Source organism: Haemaphysalis longicornis, unplaced genomic scaffold, assembly GCF_048455015.1.
Source record: "Haemaphysalis longicornis isolate Haplotype H1 unplaced genomic scaffold, Haemaphysalis longicornis Haplotype H1 scaffold_91, whole genome shotgun sequence".
In the NCBI taxonomy this organism is placed as follows: Eukaryota; Metazoa; Arthropoda; class Arachnida; order Ixodida; family Ixodidae; genus Haemaphysalis; species Haemaphysalis longicornis.
This window is the reverse complement of record NW_027526462.1, coordinates 756,944-782,042: the sequence shown is the minus strand read 5'-3', so window position 1 is coordinate 782,042 and position 25,099 is coordinate 756,944. Positions and strand designations below refer to the sequence as shown.

General features: G+C 47.3%; 1 protein-coding gene across 1 annotated transcript in view; it reads left to right on the top strand.

Annotated features, from left to right (window-relative positions):
- Window positions 1-684: 684 nt before the first annotated feature.
- Window positions 685-25,099, top strand: part of LOC144154789 (glucose dehydrogenase [FAD, quinone]-like) — a 56,151-nt gene continuing 31,736 nt past the window's right edge. The window contains exons 1-8 of the mRNA XM_077685890.1: window positions 685-814; window positions 7,865-8,067; window positions 13,207-13,399; window positions 14,464-14,595; window positions 17,622-17,743; window positions 18,221-18,391; window positions 19,008-19,158; window positions 20,060-20,223. Coding sequence (XP_077542016.1) covers window positions 685-814; window positions 7,865-8,067; window positions 13,207-13,399; window positions 14,464-14,595; window positions 17,622-17,743; window positions 18,221-18,391; window positions 19,008-19,158; window positions 20,060-20,223 — 1,266 coding nt within the window. The remainder of the gene's footprint in view (window positions 815-7,864; window positions 8,068-13,206; window positions 13,400-14,463; window positions 14,596-17,621; window positions 17,744-18,220; window positions 18,392-19,007; window positions 19,159-20,059; window positions 20,224-25,099) is intronic.

Genomic DNA, 25,099 nt, shown 5'->3' with positions numbered 1-25,099 from the left:
AGACTGCTTCAATCTTGCGCGGCGTGTTCACGCATGTGCCAGTCCGACATTCCCAAAGCCTGACCGAGAAATTACCAGCGCATTGACGTGAAGATCCTTCAGGGATCGACGTAGCCTTATGCAATACATGTGGTGGCCCTGCCAGCCACGTTTAAAATGGGAGGACTCTTATGGAGACACTACCGTCTCTAGCCAAGGAAATAAAAGAAATATTCTACGACTCCACGAGGTGTGAAGTCACCCGAGTGAATACCAGGGAGAATGTGAGTTTGTTCCTTTCAAACAGGAATTCATTCTCGTGCCGACGCGAGTATTGACAGAAGTTGTTCCTTGGCCTGCTAAGCGAGAAGTTCCCGAGAAGCGGCGATGGGCGTTACCTTGTTTGAAGGAAAACTTTGCAGGCACCGCTGTGTTGACAGATTGAAGGTTTTATGCTGCCGGGTCACTTCGCAACGTAACTCGATACCACCCTAATAAAAAAAAACGTGACAGTCAAACAGTGGGAGCGTGACCTTTTCGCGGAAAGAAGAACGCATACAACGCCTCAGTGCCGCTGGAGAGCCGTCCTTGTGATGCGTGAGTGCCTGTCATGCAACGTTTCTACCGGAATCGTAACACATCGAAAGGACTAAACTTGAAGACTTTGTGACAAACCTGTTGTCGCCCTTTGAGGCGACGGACGAGATGCTGAAACTGTTACCCCTCCTGCCAATGACCCTGGTGCCCCTCTACACCACGCTGTTGTTCAAGACCGTGCCGCACAAGGCACCGCTGGTGCGCTTCAGCTTCGAGGAGGAATACGACTACGTAGTAGGTAAGCTTTCCTGACGTTTTCACACTTTTTTAGCGAACTGTAGTCGTTTTGAAAATCAGGCTAGTGTGGTGTATTTTGATAATAACAGCGCAGTGCGGGCACGGCTCGCAATAGAAAAGACAGCTAGAGCGCTAGAGATGACGACAAGGAAACTGAGCGAACAACCAGAGCGGTATCGTAATCGGCGTTCAGGTCCTGAAATATGCGGGAAATTCTGTCGGCTGGTCCTCGCATCCTTGTGCTGGCCTCGCCAGCTTTCAGTGCTCCATTGTTGCCTTTCGCTACCTGGCAATAAACCCACATTAGAATATATGTATATATAAAGTTCAGAGAGCAATGAAACTTTGAAGATGCTGGGAACACGAGAAAACAAAAGCTTTGGACAAGTTTATGGCCTCAGTGCCAACATTTCGGCAGAAAAACTTGACTTCGTCAGGGCCCTGACAACTACAAGTTGTTCTTCTCGCTCAAGAATTCTTTTAACTCTTGACCGGATGGCTGAATCGACGGATGGACGGGTGAGCAGCCAGGAAGGCAGGCAGGCAGGCAGGCAGGCAGGCCAACATTTTCGGGTTGAAGTAGACCAATAATAATTATCATCTTTAACAGGGCTAGCAGGGTGGACTAAGTTATGCTGTCCTTTCTAGTCCTCTCCCCCCTTGGTCACATTGGCTTGCTAACGATCTACTTCTAAAGCCTTAATAAAATCATGAACTGCGTCTTTTCAGCAGACAGAACGTCATTATTACGTAAGTTGAGATCCTTTTTCTTGCACGACCTAAGACAATAAGGAGTTTATTGAAGTGTGTAAGAAAAGTACGTAAGTAAAAACACTACAGACGAGGGTCTCAAGGTCCGGGACTGAACAGGAAACCTCGATCACTTAATACCGAGGTGATAATTAGAAAATACATTGACAGTAGCACTGCAACAATATTAGACGCGAAAAAAATAAAAAGCGTGAATTCATTTCAAGTAAACAAGCAAAACATGAGGAATTTCACAACTGACAAAACAAGACAAAACAAGATCGGCATATCTAATTCCCATTAGAAATAAATGATCAAAGGAGTGACGAAAGATCACTTAACAGGACAAAAAGTGGCCTTTTAGGGACGATTAAAGTGACGACGCGTACAGACATAATTGCACAGCGGGAGCTAAACTGCTTTAAATTGATATTCCAGAGAAAGTTGAAGTCATTTTGGCGTAATTAATTTGTACACGTGGAAGTAAAAAAGTTTCTGTTTGATGCCGACCTTGTGGTGTTGTGCTTTGCTAAGAAAGTGAGGGTGACAAAATTTAAAGGAAACATACGGAATTGAAAAATATTAAGCTTAAATTATAATGAAACAACGTTTCAGCCGATAACACGTTGTAAGGGCGCAATGAGTCTTCGGCGTTAGATTGACGACGGCTCCTGGTGAAGATGCGAATGGCTTGATTTTGAATATTATATGTTGATGAAATTTGACAATGATATGTGTTTTTCCAGGCTGCGATCTCGTAATTTAAATGGCTATGAATGAAAGAAGGATAAAGTGATAAGAGAGCATCATGTGAAAAATACGACAAGCTTTGATTAAGGCCCGAATACTATATACAGTTTCTTTCTTGATATGACTGATGTGACAGCTATATTTTAAGTCAAGGTCGTGTAACACACCAAGAAAGGAAACAGAGTTGCAAACACCAGTGAGATTAGGACACCTATGTTAAAGACGGAACTGAGGGTATTTGGGCTTGGCCAGGTTTAAAGATCATATATTTTGTTCTTTCAGGGTTAAAGTACAAACGGTTATTATGGCACCAGTTGACGACATTCAGGAGTTCAGAGTTTAACTTAGATGTAAAGCCTGTGATGGATTTGCCAGAAGCTGTAATGCATCCTTATAGGGGGACGTCAAGATGATTGTGCTTGTTTCAAGAAAACAGCGCGAACCACACAAAAGGACATACACAACGGCTGACTAACTGGTTATTTGGTTAGAGAGAACGTAATATATTGGAAATATTTTTTCTGGTCGAGTAGCCACGAGCATGAGCAGTGAACAAAACAAGTTGTTTGCAGACACAGGGAATGCGAAAATCGACAAAAGACGCTATTTCTACAGGTATTCCATTCTTTTTCCAAGACTGCTACTTAAATGGTGCTTATACACTAGGTTCCTCTATTGTGTATGGCGAATGCTTTACAAAGCTCGCGCGGGCTGGCCTTTGTGCTTTCTCAAGAAGCTTAATTTTTCAAACTGCGGTGTGCAATGGCAAGCCATGACGTGTTGAGCGAGACTGCTTCCAGTGTCAGTTGAGTGTGCTGGCGTGCACCCCTGACAAACTGCCCCCTTCCTCGCTCCAAATACTTCAACAAACGTTGAAAATAAGGCTTGTGATTGAGACAAAGAGGAAGGTGTGAAGTGGAAGAGAAAAAAGAAACTGGCCCACAAAAAATAAAATAAACAGGCTGTACTGCGGACTAATGGACGCCACAAGCTTTTGCTCGTTTTTTTCTTGTTCTGTTCGAGTAACTCGGCGGCCCATTTGCTTCGAACAATGCACATAATACAACAGCACTTTTTTCTGCAAACCATCGCTGCTGTTCGTATGTGCTGAAGACACCTCAATTAAAGTACCCTTGCTGCGAAGCAAACCAGGCTTAGTCGGTATTTTTTGTGGTGCACGTTCCCGTGACCTGTTTTTTTTTTCGTGTTTTTCTTTAACACTCGAATGAGCTTTGGTGCTGTTTGCTAGACGACCTCTTTCAAAGTTAAATAGCACCATGGTTTCAAACTTTCAGCCGTTGTACTGATATTAGATGCTCGGTGCGGTTCCATACCCAAACATTATTTTTTATTGTAGTGTGAATTGCTGAAGTGGCCTGACGCGTACTCGGAAAGTGCGAAGTTTACTGAGGTGTAAAAGCACCCATTTTATGCTCTGAATTATAGAGAAATGTTTTATCGTACAGACCATCAATTAACATTCTCAGAAACTCTGTTTAATCAGGGCAGGTTCACCTAGTTCAGGATTGTGATTGGTTGTAGCAGCACGGTTCCAGTTAGTGGCGTAGCCAGAAACATTTTTCGGTGAATATTTTTCGGTGGATAAAAAGAGATTACTCATAGAAAATATCTCAATCATTATTCGGCTTCAATAAAGCCAGATTACTTATTTTTCTCACCAAAATATCTACATAAGAACAACCGTTAAGATCGGGCCCCGACGAATTTATTTCGTAAAGAACACACATTTTTTCACAAACACAGAACAACTGTCGTAAGAAAATAAAAAGTGGTCTGGTTTTTAGAGAAGCAGCTATTTTTTCTGTAAACCAGCCCACAATCTTCTTATTTTCGTTTTTACATTTTTAATATCCATGTGGTGTGCCAAAAGCATGAGCAGAAAAACAAAAGCCGAAAGGAGGGGGAGGTGAGTTGCAGTCCTCAGAAAGTTTCTTGGGTGTTAGGACACCGGAACAGCTCCCTGGCTGCGCCGCGGGTTTCAGTGTAACTCAGACACACCGTATATGTTAGGCTCACCGACATCGTTAACTATTGTTTTAGTATTATTTCATGTTTATCATGCCGTGTTTATTTTTGAAGAAGGAACTACAATAGCGGTAGTGAAATATTGCACAGAAGAAACACACGGGACGAAAAGTTGCACACGTTAAAGTATAACGTAGCGGACCGTTTTTTTGGACTTCGAAAATTTGGGCTTGCTGGATATTTCGGACTTTCCTGAGGAACCGCCAGTTGTCTTATAGGAGTAATGACTCGCGGATTTTTCGGACTGCTCTTTTATTCACACTATTTTTCGTTCCCCTCCAAGACCGAAAAATCAGTCGGCTACTGCAAACGATTCACGTGTGCATGCCAGCTGTCAGATACATTGTTCATCACGCCGACATCATCATAATCGTCATCATGAACAACAACACCTTATTTATGTCCACTTTAGTAAGGCCTTACTATTACTATACTATTACTATATGAGTCACTATATTGCGATGCCGAAATTCATTCTCTGGCCCTAAATCCTGAATCCCTTAAAATTTTTCTGTTTTCATTTCCTCCGGATAACTAAATCTGGAGGCATATTTTATATTTCTCCAGATTGTTCAGCAAAAGCAAAACAATGGGCATATTTGAAGTGACACATCAATGCATAACTGGTAGTCGTGCTGTTCTTTTATTTGAAAAATAATGTATGCCTAATATTTGCGATAGCAAATAAGAAATACGCATCGAAAACAACATTCTGACCCAAATATAGGGAGAGAGCTCGCCCGAGCCTGTACCCCATGGCTAGAACCACTACATCAAGTTTCAGAGTATCAGCCCTCTTTTCTGTCGATGTTGTATGCCGCCGACAGCAGCCATTGGTCGAACTGCATCACGTGACATTTGTTTATCCCATGGGCGCTGACATTTTGTTGCCTCTGTGTTGCCGCGCGCGCGCTCTTCGACAAGTCGTGATTGTCGGAGCGCAGTGCTCGCTGAGAGTGAGGTTTTAAGGCCCCGGACAGAGTAGCGATGCGTGCTGCTCCTCAGTGGGCAATTTCCACAGGCGGGAAGGTGGAAAAAGCCTGCATCGCTTTCTGCTGGGAAAGAACGACAGTGTCCTAGTGTAACCTACAGCCATTTAAAAAGCGTAGCTTAATTCGTGGATTTAGCGTAACCTAGAACCACTAAATAAGCTACGCTAGCACAACCAAGCCTGACCCCATCGCACCGGCGCGCTGTCTCTAAATCTTCGAAAAGTAAACACAGCTGTCATGGTTGCCAAGTGGCGCGTGGACCAATTCCGCCCGTCAATGCCAGCCGCAGTAGGGCGCATAAAGCTGGTCACCTTGGAGTCAGGCACCAAAACGGCCGCCTCTTTATTACCAGTCATCAACACACACTTACAACACAAAAATAACCACACTGCATTTGGTACAACAAACACCGACATTAACATACCAGCCGTGCTTCCGGCTAGGTTTTGTTATTTAATCATCACTGTAGAGAAATTAACGGCTCTAAAAAATCCAACCAATCTGGCACTGGCTGCTGGACTCTCAGCCCCTCAACGAACTGCGTGACACTCTCCCGCAGAAACTGCCGGGCCGGTCGGGCATCCACGTCGCCATGGAGCCACGCCATGCGCGCCCTCCATATGCTGTGAAGGCCCAGGAGCATTATTAAATCGTAGGGGACTCCTTCGTTATTCTCTGTGGGTAAATACCGTATACCATGCGGGGTAAGTGGGAAGTCTTTGTGTAAAGTTCGCTGCATAACATCCCAAAAGTGAACCGCCATCCAGCAGTGTATAAAAACGTGGTCTATGTTATCCGGTTGTTTACAAATTGTACAGTCAGTACCTCACGGTGTATCTAACCCCTTTTCTTTTAACCATGTTTGCACAGTAAGTGTCCCCGAATGAAGTTTGAAAAAAAAGGACTTCACCCCCGGTTTTACAGCCATACGCTTAACTCTTTTCAGTACGTCCTGCCCTGGGCCTTCTTTGTACAGTTCTCTATATCGTGGTATCGGGAACAGACTGTCGCAAACATCTTTATATAATTTTCTACGTGACACTGTACTCAAATATTCCATCGAAAAACGAGTTGACAGAAACCTGAGTGACATGACAACTTCTTTAACGCAGGACATACGCGACAGGGCAGAAAAGTGGAAAGGGGTTTTTCTTTCAATGTTTGCTAAAGCGACTGTTTGTAATTTATTTTTTATTGCCAAAGTGTGGTACGTTATGCAGGTGTTGCACTGCTCGCGTTTGAATGTACAGAAAATGCATCGTGCATTTGCTGTGTTTATCTGGTCATCTACATGGGAAAGGTGCAGTAGAGATAACCTTTTTCGACGCGTCAAGGAGGGCGGGCTTGGGTTGTCGCACCTGTTTGTCCGCCAGTTGGTGAATAGGTTCCTTTTTCTTCGCGATACAAGCGATCCTTTTTTGCGAACAGTTTGCCAGGTGCGGCTGTCTCAAGCACTGCCGGAATTTGTCGTATCCAGTTTGCACATACAGGGAAGGATTTCACCAAAACGGCCGCCTCCGTGCGTCAGTGTCGTTACTCTTAAGCGTATCTTATTTAGTAGTTCTACTCATGGCAGTGTTCAAACTTCAACAGTAACAAAATGTTCCAGTGGGTGGCGGGACCAGTGGAACACGGTAAGATTAAATCGACTTTAGCAAACCTCCACCATGTTTATCTCGGGACGATCAAATCGTGGGGGAGAGCACTACAGGTGGCCGGCAGAGATTACAGAGGCATTTACGTGGAAGAAGTGTCAAAAAACTACTTTCTTTCGACATTACTTCGCGGCAAAGGTCGTTGAAAGAGAATAAATTAAAGTTTATTCTCTCTCGACGACATTTGCCGCGAAGTGAGCCGATACGCAGTCAATTTTTTAAAGTGCTGGTTGAAGCATGTGAATACTCCGTAACGTACCAGACGTAATTAAATTTATCCACTTTGCCTTTTAGGGAACTTGTGGATGCACACCAGATGTTTTTGCATTGGTACATCAGGCCTTGATTACCTTTAAATACACACAATTTATTCCAACATCTGGGAGATTTGTTTACAGTTAATTAGAGAAAGAAATGACATCAATTTGTACTCTGTGTATCAAGCCATTTCTCAAGTATATTAGCTGAATTTGGGCAGAAATGTGCACAACCTAATGCCTGGTGTAGTAGAATAAATCATGCAGTGCATGCCTCTTTCTGTAATGAGCTGTTTATTATTGTATTCCTGTAAGATGCTGAAATAATTGTATGTCCACCCACGCCCCTAAATAATTGCCGGAGGCCCTGAGGGTATGTGAATAAATAAATGCATAAATAAATGGACAATTCTATGTACAAAATATGCGACTTGTGTAATATAAGCTGGGATGAGGGCTCAGAGTGAAATATTCGAAATCGATGTCCCCAGCTGGTTTGACTGCATTTCGTAAGACATTTGATAGTTGGAATATTTATTGCTTTACACACGCGCAAACAATTAATCAATATGGCTTGTTCCTTCATTCGTTCACGGGGCAGTTGGCGGCGGTTCTGCGGGCGCCGTGGTTGCGAGTCGTCTCTCCGAGGACCCGGAGGTGACCGTCCTGCTACTGGAAGCTGGCCGGCTGCCAAACTTCTTCCTCGACGTGCCGCTGCTGGCGGCCGAGATCCAGCAGACAAAGTTCGACTGGGCCTACCGAACTGTGCCGCAGGAGGCCGCCTGCTTCGGACTCAAGAACAGGGTACGCCTATATACGAGAGTACAGAGTAGATCACCACAAAGAGTAAGTTACGGATACACGGGAGCGCAGAGAATGGATGACTGCAAAGGACTGGGTACGGATACATGCAAGGGTACGGAATAGATCGATGCAAAAAACATGGTGCCCCTACAATCGAAGGTAGAGAAGAATTTGAAAAAGCGTAGAAGAATTCTTACGCCTCCTCTCTTAATTTCGCGTTTGTGTTTTCACCAATAATATAGGTGGCATTCAATGAAAAGTTTAGCGGGCGATTTCTCCGCCTGGTAACACTGAAAACCGCCACGTCGGTGGCCACCGTGCCAGCGCATGCGCTTTGCGCCCGCATCTCGAAGAAGAAAAAAACACCAGCGTACATCGTCTGCGGCGTTTCAGCCCGATTATCGGTAGTGGCGTCCACAGATATAATAATCGCACTTCGTACCCTCGAGCACTTCGAATCCACGGAGGATGAAACCGCGACTGCGAACGGCGCGTAAAATAGCTGCCGCCGCGGATGTCGACGCAAGTGCACCCTCACCGCATCAACGACTTCATGTCTGTTAAGTTCCCTCTGATACGTGGTTGAGTACAAAAACCGAATAATTTCTTAGGAGAAATGGTTCACGCGTACACCGAGTTAGCGCTGCTTTCTCGCGCGCTAAATGTTCCACACTCAGCAAAACAAATCACGTCTGACGTTTACAGCGCGGCGGCTGGCAATCAGCTGATATTCGGCTGCTACTTCATACGCGTCTGGCGATAGGTAGATCGTACTGTGCTGCACTCAACAGCATTAGGCGTCGAGGTATTACTTTGCATTTAGTGGGAGATACAGTTCCTGCTGTCAAACGGACCACTGCGCTCATGTTGCAACCTTTGTGCCACGACCGACTCACACTCGCTCGTAGGTGTGCGCAGAGGCTGGGGTTGAATTGCAGATAAGATTGTCACACTCATGAGGGGAATGATGACTTTTCGTGCAACCAACGCAATCGCGTTACAACTGATTATCGAATCACTCGTACACGCCTTGCACGGAAACACAAGGCCAAATCGCGGCCCGCGGCCTGCCTGGCCGCCATGACGGCATGGAGAAGAGGGGTGCCTCATCTGGGGGCCGTGCGCACAACGTCGTCTTGGAAACAGACGCTTGACCACAGATATGGCGGCGCACACACATGGTTGCCTGCATGCATTCCACGCCAATGAATACCGGATATACGTTTTGTGGTCCTCCTCACTACGGCATGCCAAGAAGTAAGGCACATTGCGGTTCTGTGAAAACAACTCGTTGCTTGCATCGCTTAGGCGAGATGAAATCTCCCGGATGCCACTAACAAACCGTCCTCAACATCTCACCGATGCTTTCTGACTCGGATTCATTAACCATAGAGTCTCCCGCCCGCGTCCACATTCCACCACGTACCGCCGACCCGCGCACCGGTTGCCATCTGTCGGACGACGGCGACCCCCCGTCCTTTCGGCCGGTGAACGAAGAGAGGGTTGTGGGCGGCGGGCCAAGAGCGTCTTGTGGGAGAGCGCCCGAGCGGGGCGCCGGGCAGACGAATCTCAGGGTTACCAGATCGTTCGAACCACAAACCGCCAAATCGGCCTCAGCAGTAGCCCAAAAGTAGCCCAATGCGAAAATTTCAAAGAGCTCAAAAGTCATCGATGAGGATGACGGTCACCGATCACGATGCACACAGGGACAAAAGCCGTGGTTACTTTACGACATTAAATGCAACTCGTTTCATGGGCGCCCTTTTGATACCCGCGCTAACGCGGAGGAACAAAGAACAATTTACAAAGCGCACGCCGCCGTCGAGCGCTCGGAGTACCTCTGTCTTTCTTCTTGAATCGTCCGTCCTGGCTTCGTACTGGTAAAGCTACGGAGGTTTCGGACTAGCCTCGAATGTTCCCGTAGCCGCCGTAGCTGTGAAGCAGCGGTCGTTTATTTTTGGGATTTGCCACCGAGCGTGCTGCGTCGGCGGCCATCCGGCCGTATTCTAGAATGTTCCTGACGCTTCTCGGAAGGAGCAGAAAGCTCAACATAACGAATCGACGACGTTGCGACAATATTACGGCCCTGTATAACATTGAATTGCTATGTAATAATTATGAGATGATCGATAATATTATTGCAAAGTTGTAAAGCAATATGAGACGCTGTACGCGGGAGTTTCTGAGAGGTGTGAATGTTAGGTGGGCAGCAGACTAAAGTTGTATCCAACTTGCGGTAAGGAGGAAGGAGACGCATTTTATTGTTTTTTTGAAAGAGTAAAGAGCTTTGTCGGCGTTTACAATCGCCTTTTGCTGCCACCTTGGAAAGGCGACAGCTTCGAATTCATTTCATTGGGGTAGATATATTGAGTCTTTTACTAACTTCACATGCTATCTACATAGCATATTGCTTTAAACACTTCAGAACAGAAACAACATTGTTCTTACCAATCGTAATGTCAACTTTTGAAGGAGTCCAGACCGCGTCAAAACTGCGCCAATCACCGCGTGCGCACCTGTGTTTTCGTATAGTGTGCGGCGGTCACCTCTCACCTTTACGCCATGCCCTCTATCACGTAAGTTGTGGGGTTTCCGAGGTCTGGCGGTAACGTGTCGGGGGAACTCGGCGCATGGATAGAGCTCACGCTGTCAAAGCGATCCGGCTGTTAAAACGAATGGCTTGCCAAAAAACAACACCACTGCCGTTGATTTAGAATGTTTCAAGGAAAGAGCACGACGTCTCTCCCACCATGCATCTGGTGCACCGATGCCTAAGCTCTGGCAGTTCACTGCCACTGTCTCTTACACACCGCCTCTGCTGCCAGCTTCTCGAATGTCGAGCACATGCCCCGCCTACGGGAACAGCCGTTAGAAGCGCTGGCCAGACGATGGAGTCGGGTGTGAAATGGTGCCGTTGTGGCTGCCCGATGCGAGTTCAATGGCTTTGGCAAGCGGCTTTTCTGAACAACATGTCAAAGCAAGACAAATGCAGCCTGCTGATGGCAACCCAACGCGCAGCAAAAGAGAAGATGAGGCAAGTTGAGGGCCCGAAAACGACGCCGCTTTCGTATGTTCCTGCACCATGGCCAACGGAAGGGAATGGTACAGCAACGTGCGCCTTAACCCGCTGACAGCCGAGTAGACACATAATGGGCCGAAGCTACGCATTCAACTTTTGTAGCGGCGCTCGGCTGCTGCTTTTAGACTTCGCACAACTTCACTTCAGCATGTGTTAAATTTAATTACAGCAAACGATTCGAAATCGGCGATGCCCCCACCATTTGAAACAAACAAACGCAACAAGACACGCGTCGCTTTCTGGAACCTGAACTCTGGTTGGGAAAAAAAGGGGCCGCATAGAAGCTTCAGCGAAGAAGCCGCTACTCCCCGCTGGTTTTCTTTTTTTGTTTTTTTTTTGAGGGTAGAGTTCTGTTGGTCCTGGAACTTCAGTGTTAGGCCGAGTTTCTGAAGCTAACCGAATGCTGATAGTTTGAACGAAGGTGCATCAAGCGGGGGCCCCAATCCCTCGTTCAGGTTTTTCGAAATCACGGGTGTCGCTTGAAGTTCCATTATCTATGTTTCCTTACATTGGACAAGTTAGAGTTACAGTTACGGGCTCCCTTTCCCTGCCCTAGGAGACGAGGCCCTGGACTGCAGCCTCCCAGTTCAGGAACAAAGGCAGATTATTCGATCGCCGCTGCAAGGCTCGTTTCTCCACGTCAGGCTTGCTTCGGCCAAAGGATACTCCCAGGAGGCCTTAACATCGAAATGCGCTGGTTTCGCGAGGAGCAGGCGCGCGCCCGACCTTTGCTTTTGCACTTATTGTTAGCGCGTGGAAAGCCTGCTTGTGGAAAGCCTGCGAACACTCCGGAAATCGGTCTGGCATGCACCCCATCCTTGGCGTCACCAGTTTGGGGATATGCGTTGTGGTGGAAGGCGGTAGTTATCGATGCCATGTAGCCAAAACATAGCCACACAGCCAAAAGGAATATTTCGACGCCAACTAAGACACCATAATTTGGCTATTAATAGCCCAATCTGGTAACCCTGCAGACGATGCGCATGGTCTCCTGTAAGCGGTACCCACAGTTTACACTATTCAAACACTTAAAGGGGCCATGAAGATGCCATAGAAGTTTAGTTCGTTACGAAAGATTACCTGATTAAAATAACACTGACACCACTTTTAACGTCAAATTAACTAAAATAGGCTACATAATGAGACAAAACAAGGAATGTGCGTGCTACTCACCCGCTTCATCCCCGCACTGAAGTTGTGACGTATAATGGGCAGCTTATTGCGATTGGCTGAGGCCGGCAAAATACAACGCAAATTAAGCAGGCATTATAAGCTTTTAGGGCAAGCTATTCGCGCTAGAATTTAGTGCACATTCTTTTTATAGCAGTAAGAACGGTGGGGCAAACGATAGAAGTTATGAACAAAGACGCAAACAGAGAGGCATTTAGCGCGGCCCTTCGCCGGCCACCACTGCCCAACACAACCATCGGGTGCGTTTGGTTTGTCTGACACGACACACTGGCTAAGTGGCATTAGCGGCACGTGACCCGATTTCTCGAATCATACCTAATGTTTCACAAAACGATTGCTATCAACCTCAACAAAAATGCGGCATGAAAAGAACGATCACAGGCCAAGTGAGTGCAAACAGCGCTGATGGAGCGGTATCACTGCAGCATCTCGGAAGGCGGACGATAACCAAGGCAGTGAAAGGGGCGTATTGACATACGTCCGTTTCATAAGCGGCAGCCCGCGTCAACACACCAGCTTTTGTTTGAGATACCTGCCAACAATATGTCATTGCTGACGTCCTGAAACATGCGATTTTTGGGTGAGAATCGAAATTTTGGGTTAAGTTGTTGATTTTCTGAGTGGATAAAGCATCGTTTGCTACTAGAAAAGCGTTGAAATTAGAATAGAACACCAAATCTTTTGAGTAAAACAAATGTGTGTTTTTTCTTCATTGGCCTTTGGAACATGTCTTCTTTTTAAATGAAAAAACAATAGGTGCCCCGTTTTGCCAAAAACCGGCATTGTTGCGGTTTTGTAGAAGGAGTAGTAGTAGTAGCAGCAGTTGTTGTTGCCCCGTACAGAAAATGCCCCCCCCCCCCCTTTCGCAGCAAAGCCTGTGGCCCCGTGGGAAGGTGCTGGGCGGCTCGAGCGTGCTCAACTACATGCTCTACATCCGGGGTAACCGGCGTGACTACGACCGCTGGGAGAAGCAACTGGGCTGCAAGGGCTGGGGCTGGCACTCCGTTCTGCCGTACTTCATGAAGTCCGAAGACAACCGAGATCCCGCGATCGCCTACAACGGTGAGTCGAAACAAGTGCGCGACGAAGGGTAATATGCACCTGTCGCACGGTACATCTAACGACAGTTACAGCGAGTGATATTGATTGATTGATTGACTGACTGACTGACCTATTGATTGATTGATTGATTGATTGATTGATTGATTGATTGATTGATTGATTGATTGATTGATTGATTGATTGATTGATTGATTGATTGATTGATTGATTGATTGATTGATTGATTGATTGATTGATTGATTGATTGATTGATTGATTGTGAGGTTTAAAGTTCCGAAGCTACACCTGGTATATGAGCAACGCCACAGTGGAGGGCTCCCCATTAATTTCGACCACCTGGGAATCTTCAGCATGCGCCGAAATCTCGTACACACGGGCGTCTTCGCTTTTCGCCTCCATCCGAAAAGCAGCCGCGGCGGTTGGGAGCGAATGACATTAGGTGTTAAAGCCATTTGTTTCGTGCTACACGGGAATACCAAATTACATTCGGCGCCAATGGCATTTGTTGAGGGAAATAGTGCGGCGAACACATTTGCATTGGCTTCCGAAGCGAATGAGTAGCCTCGGCAGCGGTGGCCTGTCACTTAACCAAAGAGGTTTAATGACCAAACTGAAAAGCATTGTCTCAAACAAAAAGTATCGGCGAAATATTATTCTCCCCTGAATGTTCTTTTACAAAGACGAGAAGGCAAACAACGCTTTTTTAAATACGCGATGTTGCTGCTACTCAACTACAAATGAATTGCTGCCTTGCCTCGGCCTTCTGATCTGTACTTGTCACCGTGGAGCACTGTAATGGTGATGCGCTCCTTTTCCTTCCAAAACAGTTGATTAGCTTTGTTTTCAAAGTATGAAAAGGTATACAAAGACGATGCAAGCATTTACATTACAATCATGCATTCCCGCGACCTTACTAGTCGTCGCTGCTGTCGTGCAGACGCGCACGGCCACACCAAATGTCCTTAACAGATAATGCCATTCGCTTCGGATGACATTACATTTGCCGAGTGACCGGGACATTACATGGCAATGTGGGCAACTGCTTTTTTCGTTTTCGAGCGCAGGCTACCACGGTCGGGGTGGTTACCTGACCGTTACGTCACCTCCGTACGCATCTCCTTTGGCACACGCTTTCGTCGCAGCGGGGGCGACACTGGGATACCCAAACATCGACCTCAACGGACCTTTTCAAACAGGTTAGTCGTTCAAACAGGTCGTGCAATCCGGACCTGTTCAATCAGGACCTGTTCAAACAGGACCTGTTCAAACAGGTTTTCAAAAAAGCAAGAACCGCAAATATTCAGTGTCCTTCCACTCGGTAAAGAAGGGTGGCCAGTGAAGCTGTGGCGCGTAATGGGAGAGTCGCCTTGCGGCTCATTGTAATATATATTTGTTTCCGGATAGTTCCGGTGCAACAACAGCTAAAGCCGTTTTTTAGGCATTGTCCCTCCGTAGATTGCCATTTATTCACAGCAGACTAATTCTGTAACGTTTCAACTTCACTGTGAACTAATTATGACAAGTATATAAAACTCCGTGTAATCGTAGTGGAGGCTTAGTGGATACTTGTCATGTAATTTGATTTGGGATATTTTCAATAACGGAAGATTAGATGCGTTTTGTGTAACCATGAGCCCTCATTGGATGACCGTGCTTCACTGTGCACAACACTGGAAAATCCAGCTTACAACGACCAAACTGACACCGATCTCCTTTAAGTCGGCCTAACCTCCAAATACAAACGCGTTGCTGAGAAGACATTTTCTAAGGTAATATAAGCCGTCTTATACCAAAATACGAAGGCCCTAGACCTGCCTTATTTTTTTATGTCGTCAGAGCCAGCCCTCGAACAGCTCCGCTTTTAAAATTGAAGAGGTTGCCGCATTTGATTCCTGTCTCAGTGCTCATGATCAGAGTAACTCCTCCTTCATAGAGGACGTTGTTTGATGCACAGAGTCGAAGTTAAAATATGAAGGTGTGATCGGTCGGCCGATGTTCGATGATCGAAGCGATGATCCGATGAAACGACGGCTCGTGGTCGACGGCACGTGGCGAACAAAACGATGAGCTACTCCAAGCAAGGTGTACACTTTATTTACACTACGTATTTACAACTCTCGTGGCTCGTGATCGCAAGCAAGAGGTCGGGCAAGACCCGCGTGGAGCAGGGCTCGCCGCGCTCTCCTCTCCTGCTGTTCCTCTCTCTGTCCCGCGAAACATCAATCTCCTCAGTTTCACTAACAAAAACTCGCCAGCAAAAGGGACGTCACGACTTGAGAGTGAGGATGGCTCATTAATTAGTCCACACTAGGCCACTGATTAGCCACCGTGACAAACAAAGCTAGGTGGGTTCAAAATAGTCACGTGACCCACCTTTCTCACTCTCATACAGAAACCCAACGATATTCCGCAAAACACAAATATAACAGAAATGAAAACCAACCAACTAAACGCAGACCTAAGGACGGGAATCGGATCTCGGGCGGCACGTCTTAAAGTATTGTAATACCGTGCACGCCTATGTTTGTGCTCCGCGCCGCCGCAATTCCTTTCCTTTGTTAACACGTGGAGCGCCTAACAAAGCCTGGTCTCCTACCCATTGACGCATCCCAGACGCCGAGTCGCCAAGTTCAAACGTCTGACGAACTGTAAACTTCGCCCAGTATTTTTGAGCAGTGCAACTGTCACAGACTGCGCTCGCCTGTGTCCTTTCTTGTATTTGTCTTTCGCGCAGTTAAACTTTTGAATATGTCACACACAGAACGTCTGGTGACCTCTTCCTATGTTTGACCCAAGGTTTGACCCCTTGACTGACCTTCAGCGCCCGTCCGCTTCGGGATTTCCCATGGCGGTAATCGCGTTCGTTAAAATGTCAACGGTCCCCCTTCGCCGGCTTCTCAAACGAACGCAAGGAAATCCTCCTTCCGAAGCTTGCATCACTTTCAGCTATTATGGGGTAAGCGACGCGTTTGTATGCGTCGTTTCCGGGCCCGCTCGTCGGGTGGACACAAAAGCGCGGCGAATAACAAAGAAGCCTCCACGGTTTCTCCTTACACCCCTCACGCCCAACTCAGCTTGGCCGGCCCACGGACATAAAAACCATCGTCCACCAGTAAGAAATGCTTTACAAATATATATCAATGTTCACAACGGCACATTTGCTTATTTTAGCGATATGTCACTTCTTTGCTGAAATAAAAAATGAAACTCTTGCTTGCTAGACAACTATCGCCATCTAAAGATTACTGCATAAACTAAATTGAGTTTCTTGGTTGCTTTTAAGTCCATTAAAAAAGTGGTATATTTCTAAAATAGACAAAATAGCCCGTTATGAACATTGCTATGAATCCGTAAAACTTATTTTACCGGTACACGATGCCTTTTAAACCTGCGGGTGATGAATTACTATGTCCAATAGGAATGTGATCTGTTGCCGCAACACCAGGGTCCTGAGGTGCACCGCAGAGGGGGACACCGGATTAATTTTGACCACCTGGGGATTTTTAACGAGCGCTGAAATCTCGACACAGGGATGTTTCCGCCCTTCGCCTCCACAAAAAAAAAAACAAGAACAAAATAGCACTGGCTTAGTTCGGCTATGCCAGGACATACTGAGCAAAGGTTCAGCTGGTTATTCCTAGCTTTCCTGTCTAGGATTGGCTTGATTATCATGCCAACTGCTGCTTCAATGACACACACGCGGTATATGGATTATGTGACGCATGTATATCTATATCGGGCGGCTCAGGCGCAGCGTAACCAATCGCTCCGGAGCTAAGCTGGTTCCACAGGCGCACGCCGGTGTTGCTGCGACGCACGAGCATCGGTTCCACACCCGGCCACCCTTCGCATGATCATCAAGTGGACCGGGCCGCCACGTGCGGAACGGAGATCGGTGAAGACGCTGGGCGCGTGGGGTGTGTGAGAGACGCCGGGCAGCGAGCAATGTTCTGTGCGCTGTGTGACTTCACTGCTGTTCACGCATGCGCAGCACGGCTGTCCAGGAGCCACGCAAAACTGCTCAACCTCCGCCAGTGTAGCTCACGCTAAGCGGGATTGAACCCGCGTCTCTGGACTCAGCAGCCCAATGCCTTAGCCACTGAGCCACCGCGGCGGTTTACAGTTAGTAACAGCGCTCAAGCTTAAATTTCTGGTACCGGTAATGATTACTACGGCGACCTCGAAGCTGATTATTATTTTCCTCCTTTCGCCCCTCTTGCAGGTTTCTCAATTCCGCAAAGCACTTTGAGGCGCGGTGCCCGGTGTAGCACGGCCAAAGCGTTCCTGGAGCCGTGCAGGGGACGACGGAACCTACACATCCTTGTGCGAGCACAGGCCACCAAGGCGAGTGACAATAAGAACCCGAGCCAGCTTTAAATTCGGGGCCGTTTTCATAAACGCAGTGTCCAGAGTTACGTCCGACGGAACCCAAAATTGAAAACTGGAGTTACGTCCGACGGAACTTGAAGCCAACGTTTTGAGTTATGTGCGGCGTAACGTAAAGCACACAAAACATTTTACAGCTAACGGCACCAAATACAGTGATGCTGTATATGTGTAATCTACACGCAACATTATTGAAATTGTCGCTTTGATCAGCCTTGCGCACTGCTTTCCTTGGCGTAGGAGCGCCCTATTACGCATTATAGCCCTGGAAGCATTGCACGCTATTATAGTGAAGAAGTTCACTGTAACTCTACGAATGCAACGTGATAGCCATAAGAGGGAACTGCTGCGATCCGCTTCACTCAAGCTGTGGCACAGTAAAATCTCTTTGCAAAAAATCAGTAGGGTTGAGTAGGATGTATTGTACGCTTGCAGGTGCTCTTCGATGAAAACAGAAGAGCCCACAGCGTAGTGTTTTGGTACAGAAGGCTGCAGCGAATCGTTCGAGCCAGGAGGGAGATCATCTTGTCTGCTGGGTCCATCGGAAGTTCTCAGCTCCTAATGCTGTCCGGCGTCGGTCCTCGACTTCACCTGGAATCCCTCGGTGTAAGCCGAAATCCTGTCTCTCCTTCTCTCGTTAATGTCTTACTGTGCGCAAAATCATTCTTTACCACCGCTTACGGAATGAGAAATAAACGAAGTTGAAGTGATAACAGCATTCACTTAACGCTGAGCAAACATTGCCCTGAACTGCGAAGGTATGGGGCAAGCACTGACCATAACCTCCAGCTATTCTACAAAGCAACACAAAGGTTTGTCACCAGGCAGTTGTCAAAAAGTCACTGTGCACGCATGCCCGCACAAAGCAGTGCACAAGCCACCGGCGTCGACAAACGTGAAACAAACCTCGCTTTCAAGCTGCGATTACTTACGTGCCCAGTGATGTGAAATCCTGCGTAATTATAGCCTAATCATAGCCGACAATACTGGCGAGAACCTTTTCGCAAAAATAATTGTTCCATGAAAATGTCCCCGCTGGGGTCTATCTTCTGAATCTTCTACAGTAGGGAAAGGTACTGCTAGATTTTTTAAGCTAACCTAGGCATCAATGCCTGAGGGCCGTTACTCGCGAGGAGAATGCATTACTAAACTTATGTGGCCATCACGGCTGTGCATTTCTCGGGGAATTTCTTGAATTATAGTTAAAACCGCGTCTTCTCAGATTCCAGTGGTCAGCGACCTCCCCGTCGGCGATAACCTACAGGACCACATTGGCGGCGCTGGCATCAGCTTCATGATCAACGACTCCGTCTCCGTGGTGAGGAAGCGCTTCAACCCAAAGACTGCCTTCGACTACTTCATCAAAGGACAAGGTAGCGTTCAGAACAAGCGGAGAAATTTTATGACAAATCGTTGCGTGAGTTGTGTGGGAGGTCAGGAGTTCGGCTTTCGGTTGCAGTGTCCCCCCTCGTGATGTAAGTGAAAAACAAGAACAACAGTGTGCACGAGATTTGGGACGATATTCTTGAAGTCTAAATGAAACACCTCACGTCATCACGTGCTACTTATCAGCGAGCCGCCGGAAGCCTGCACAATACTCAAGAGTGGTTGATTGATTCATTGTAGGGTTTAACGCGCCGACGCAACGCAGGCGATGAGGCGCGCCGTAGTGGAGGGATCCGGATTAATTTGGACCACCTGGGGATCCTCAACGTGCGCGGAAATCTCGTACACACGGACGTTCTTGCCTTTCGCCTCCATCAGAAAAGCGGCCGCCGCGGCCGGGAATTGAATCCGCGACCTCGTGCACAGCAGCGCAACGCCTTAGCCACTGTGCCACCGCGGCGGGTCTACAAGAGTGGTGCTTACTGATGCCTACTTAGGGTGTTAGTAAAAGCAGTGATTTACACATTTCAGGGTGTAAATCGCATCCAGCGAACGCATTTCGTACTTCCGGCCTCTGTGCATTGGCACATGCTAAAACGACAGACACTCTCGTTGGCTATAACAGTTAACACCCTATCAAATTATTACACCCTTTTTGCAAGGGTGTAATAACAAGACACCCTCTTTTAAAATGGAGTATTCTTTTGTTCTTGCTAGGGTGTATGGGTGGTAGAAACTACGCAACAAACACTCTTAAATGGCGTTTTCCTTTGTTTTTGTTTTTGATAGGGTGTAATGGTGTTCGTAATATGGAGGGATTTCCACTCTTAAGGATGTAAATCATTTTATAGTGCAGACTTCACCCAACATGCCACTCTTCATACACAGGCCCTCTGACGATTCCCGGCGGCGTGGAAGGTGTGGGCTTCATCCGAACCAAGTTCAACGCAGCACACGAGGACTGGCCCGACGTGGAGATACACTTCGTGTCCAGCAGCCCTGCTGCCGACGGAGGCAGCACGATACGACGCGTAATGGGCATGACGGACGAGGTACGTGTACAGCTCGTGTTATCGTACCAGAGACCATGTGATTGATTGATGGTGGGGTTTAACGCGCCGACGCGACGCTGGATAAGGTGCGCCATAGTGGAGGGCTCCGGGTTAATTTCGACCACCTGGGGATATTAACGTGCGCCGAAATCTCGTACACACGGGCGTTTTTGCTTTTCGCCTCCAACAATAGAGCGGCCGGCGCGGCCGGGTATCGCACCCAGAGACCGTGCGCCAATGAACAGTTCCATTCCCCATGAGTGAACGTCCTGATCTATACCACAAGCTGCATGCAGCACTGTGGAGGCTACATTGTTGTCAATTAAGCGTCCACTGAGGGGGCCTAACTCATCGCGAAGGGAAGCAAAAATAGGTGCCGAGGCCTCTCGAATTTCGGTTCCACCTGCCGGGAGGGGAGACTGAAAGGTCCTTTCAAAACCACCTTCACGGTGAGTTAAGCACCCTCAGTGGACGCTCCATTGGCAACAATGTAGATTCCACAGTGCTGCATGCAGCTTCTGGTACGAACTATAGGTGAAGCCTTGTGGCTGGGAGAACTCGGCTTAATATTTTTGCGTGGACAATAAATGAGGCATGAAGACGAAGTTTTCGCATCGCTTCGCAGTGCCGCGTCTCTCCGTCAACAGTACGAGCGATACAAAAGCACAGAACGAGATCGTGGAGAGCGCGCGTCGAGAGGGCTGCGTTTAAGGCCGGAGACGGATGCCTTTGTAAAGCTGGTGACGTTGCCGGGTAGACCACAAGTAGAACCGCGGTGTACCAACTGCCTCTGAGTCTACGGTGCCCGTGACTTCTACCATAGCTTGCACAAACGGTACAATGAAGTCTGCGGCCAACGCGGCGGTAAACGCAGGAGAGGGAATTTCGGATGAAAGCCGATACTGGTGGGAAAGAAAAGGAGCGACAAGCACCTATTTGCTGTTGCTAAAGCAAGCAAACGTGGCAACTAGACGGTTAGGCCGCTAAGCACAGTTGATACTGTTTATGAAATATATATGCGAAGCGCCGCGTTGCGAGCCTTTGAAACCAGAGAAGAGCGTGTACGTAGGGCCCAGTCCCACGTTCGCGAGGGAGATGGACTAGATGGTGACGCGTACTTTTAAATGGGTCTTCATGTATATTGTTAGTTATCTCACTATGTATCTTGATATATGATGCTGAGTACGGTGTTTGAGGGTATGTAAGGCAGTGCCGCATTCCGTTACGTGCGGGAATTTCATTACGATGAATGAGTTTACAGCACTTGCATAATCGTTTGCTCCTCCAGAGCTGCGCTGAATGTCCAAGCAGTGAGTTTCACTGATTCATTCATTCATTTATTTCTTGCTGCAGACCTTCGCTGTTTGAACGAGAGTATCTTAAAGGGACACTGAAGTGATATGTAAACATTGCGGGATTACTTGCGCAAATTGTAGTCCGGAGTCCCCAGGCCATGTTTCGACCACCCTGGGCGCGTTTACGCGATTTTATATAGTAGAAAAATTAATTCGAAAAAGCTGTCCTCCTCTCTTTACGCTCGCCCATTTTCTGCGGCGTTTTCGTGTGACGTCGCGAGGAGCCGAGCTCGCAATTGGCTGCGCTACTGCACGGCTCCCCGGCCTTCAGACAGAGTCAGTCGGCCCAGCGTTTCGTCCGCCGGCCACCGACGGGTCATCGCAATTCGTTCGCTCAGTTGAAACGAAGCCAGGACACGTTTGTGAATGGAAGAATCTGCCTTTCTTTACTTGGTTAGTTTGTACACTGTATCTAGCTCCAAGTCAAGGTCGCTTCACACAAGCGCTGCACAAGCGCACATGCGACGCTTCGCTGACTGGTACGCCAGTAGGAAAATATAAGGCCTCTTGAAGGCGGGAGAAGAGTCAGCGAAGTCAATATAGGTACTAAGGAAATAAAATCAACTGATATTTTTACCGTAGAGCGTAAAACTATGGTGCGGGAAGCACTTTTTTGCGCTGGGCGAACAAGCACAGCGGTCAGCAGCACGACTACGCATCTGCGAACGCTTTTCCGCCTACGAAATGCAATTGCTAGACGTGAGCTATTGTGGAAACTCGGGCGACGCTTACTGCACGAGCGCAATACAACAAATAGTCACCTAAGCTGCTTGAAATGCCAAAACTAAATAAAAGTGTAAAATGGTTGTACAATATATACCCTATATTAACAAGGGCAGCGGAGTCAGCCCTTGTTAATATAGGGTATATTAATTTGAACTCTGGCAAATCGCCTGGGCCCGACGGGATTGGTGTTTTTTTTTTTAAAGAAGTTTAAGGCAGAAGTGACGGGACTACTTCCTGGGGTTTTTTCTGAGTCTTATGAGCGTGGGAGTCTACCGCCGTCATGCGGAAATGCTCACACGGTGTTGATACCGAAGGGGGAGGACAGCGATCAATCGAACAAAGTAACTGGCTACAGGCCTATTACACTTACTAATACTGATTATAAGATATTAATGAAAGTTCTTGCGAAACGTGTGCAAGGCGTTATCAAATCGTTAATAGGGCCTCACCAAACATGTGGTATAAAGGGAAGAACTATATTTACAAATATTCATGTAGCCCGCAGCGTATTGCAGTACTGTGATGCCGACTTTCGAACGGTAGCCATGGTACAAATAGACCTGGCGAAAGCTTTCGACCGTGTATGTCATGAAATACTGTTTGAAATACTGCAGCATGTTAACTTAGGGTCGGTAATTAAAGACGGCGTTAAATGGCCTACAGTAATTGTAATACTAAAATAATTATTAATAAGGAATTAACAGATAAAATACACGTTCAGTCCTCAGTGAGGCAAGGGTGTCCACTGAGCCCGCTACTTTTTGCCCTGTATATCGAACCTTTGTGTGCAAAGATAATTGCAAGTAGTAGCATACGTGGTTTTTGCCTGCAGGCATGCGAAGTAAAGGTGTTGGCATACGCTGACGATGTGGCTTTTTTCTGTTCAGACAAAGAAAGTGTGAGTAAGGCGCTGCGCATGACGCAACGCTTTTGTGATGTAACGGGTAGTCAATTAAACGTCAGCAAAACTGTCGGGCTTTGGCATGGGGAATGGGCAGAGGTACCTGCTGTTTACGAAAACGTCCAGTGGTTCACAACGCCGTCAAAGTATTTGGGGGTACCATTGGATCGGTATCGCGAAAATACGGCGCACTGGGGCGATAGGGCGCATGAAATGCGTGCGCAGACAGAAAAATGGGGTGGTAAAAAATTGTCTATTTTTGCGCGTGCAACTGTGTGCAACTTGTTTCTGGTGGCCAAGGTTTGGTATATAATGCAGGTTTTATCGTGTTCCCGGATGAACGTGCAAAAGTTCCATCGCCTGTTTGCAGTTTTCGTTTGGCAGTCGGTTTTCGAGCGAACAAGCCGCAGCAATTTGTTCCGCAGACTGGCGGATGGTGGTCTGGCGTTACCACACCTTTTTGTGAAACAGCTTGTGTCAAGGTTCTTCTTTTTAAGGGACCAGACAGACCCTTTTTTCGAACCTATTTGCAAATGTCACTAGCGACGGCCCTGCCAAATTTTGTTGTTTCATCTGTTGACTATGTAAGGCATAGTGGTAGCGGTTTTCTGCGGGAAGTAGTCGCATCCTTCCGTTTTCTCACGGCCCGGTTTTCGATGGAATACCTGTCCAATGTTTCCCGTAAGCGTCTTTCTAGAGACCTAACTGAATCCCTGTTCCGCGAACCAATCTACCGATCCAGATACCGTGACAGCACCGGCCGCAACGTTTTAAAGAGGGTCAAAAAAATGGCAGCGCGAGGGGCTGCAAAGACGTTTTTCTTTAAGCTTCACACGGACACCCTTCCGGTACTGACATGGGAAGAGCGAAGGGGGCTGTTTTTACCGTGGGGTTCAGACTGCCTTTTGTGCAAAAAACCCGAAAATGTGAAGCACGTTTTCCTGGATTGCTGGGACGCAGTCTTTTTCTGGGACATCCTTCAAAGAACTATAAAAAAAGATTTGCCACTAACAGCCGAAGGAATTAGATACCTTTCAGTAAACACGGACAGTATTTCATGCGACCTGCTCTTTCTTTTAGGTTTGCACGCAATATGGCGTAGCAGAATGGACGTTCGTCACAATTCAGTCGACGCGCGGTCTGTAAATAGTTATTTTGTTGAAGACGTCTGTAGTCTTCGAGATGTGGTGAATAATGCTGATTGTGATCATGTATTTTTGTGTTTGTTAAATGAGCTTAGTGTAATGAAAGTGCACCAACATTTCAGCGCCAACTAAAAGTTTGGCGGAGGTTTATTGTCCTCAACCTCAAAGGTTGATTTTGTAATGTGTGTGTTGTTGACAAAATATGCAATAAAGAAAAAAAAAGCCCCGTGGCCGAGTGGTCTGGGGCGCTAGGTATGTAACCGCAAGTATTTTGCAAGTCGCGAGTTCGAATCTCCGCGGGTACGTGCTCTTTTTTTTGTAAGTGAACTTTTTTGTTTTCCGCCGATGTTTTCTATATTGAGTTCACTTTTTTTGGGCCGCAACGTTCATGGCTCCACGAACTGGTTCACAAAACGCGCGCAGGCTGGCACTGGCGCGCTAGCGAGTTCTCGTTGGCGTGCTGTTGCCATAAGCACCGACTCTTGCAGGCAGTGGGCACAGGCCAGAATGAACAGACCCTTGGCCTGGTGCGAACACGCTTTTTACGATACAGGCATGAGGGAGGCAAGCTCCAAGTATGGGGGAAAAGCGCATGACATTTTGGGCGTCTGCGGGTACGCGGAGGGCGTTCATGCACTGCGTAGGTCTCGGCTAGTGAATTCTACGATTTCAAGCCGTCCTGGGAGGCTTATCTTTATGCATTTATACAGCTGACAACATAGCAGAAGCGCGGTACGATGATTACTGAG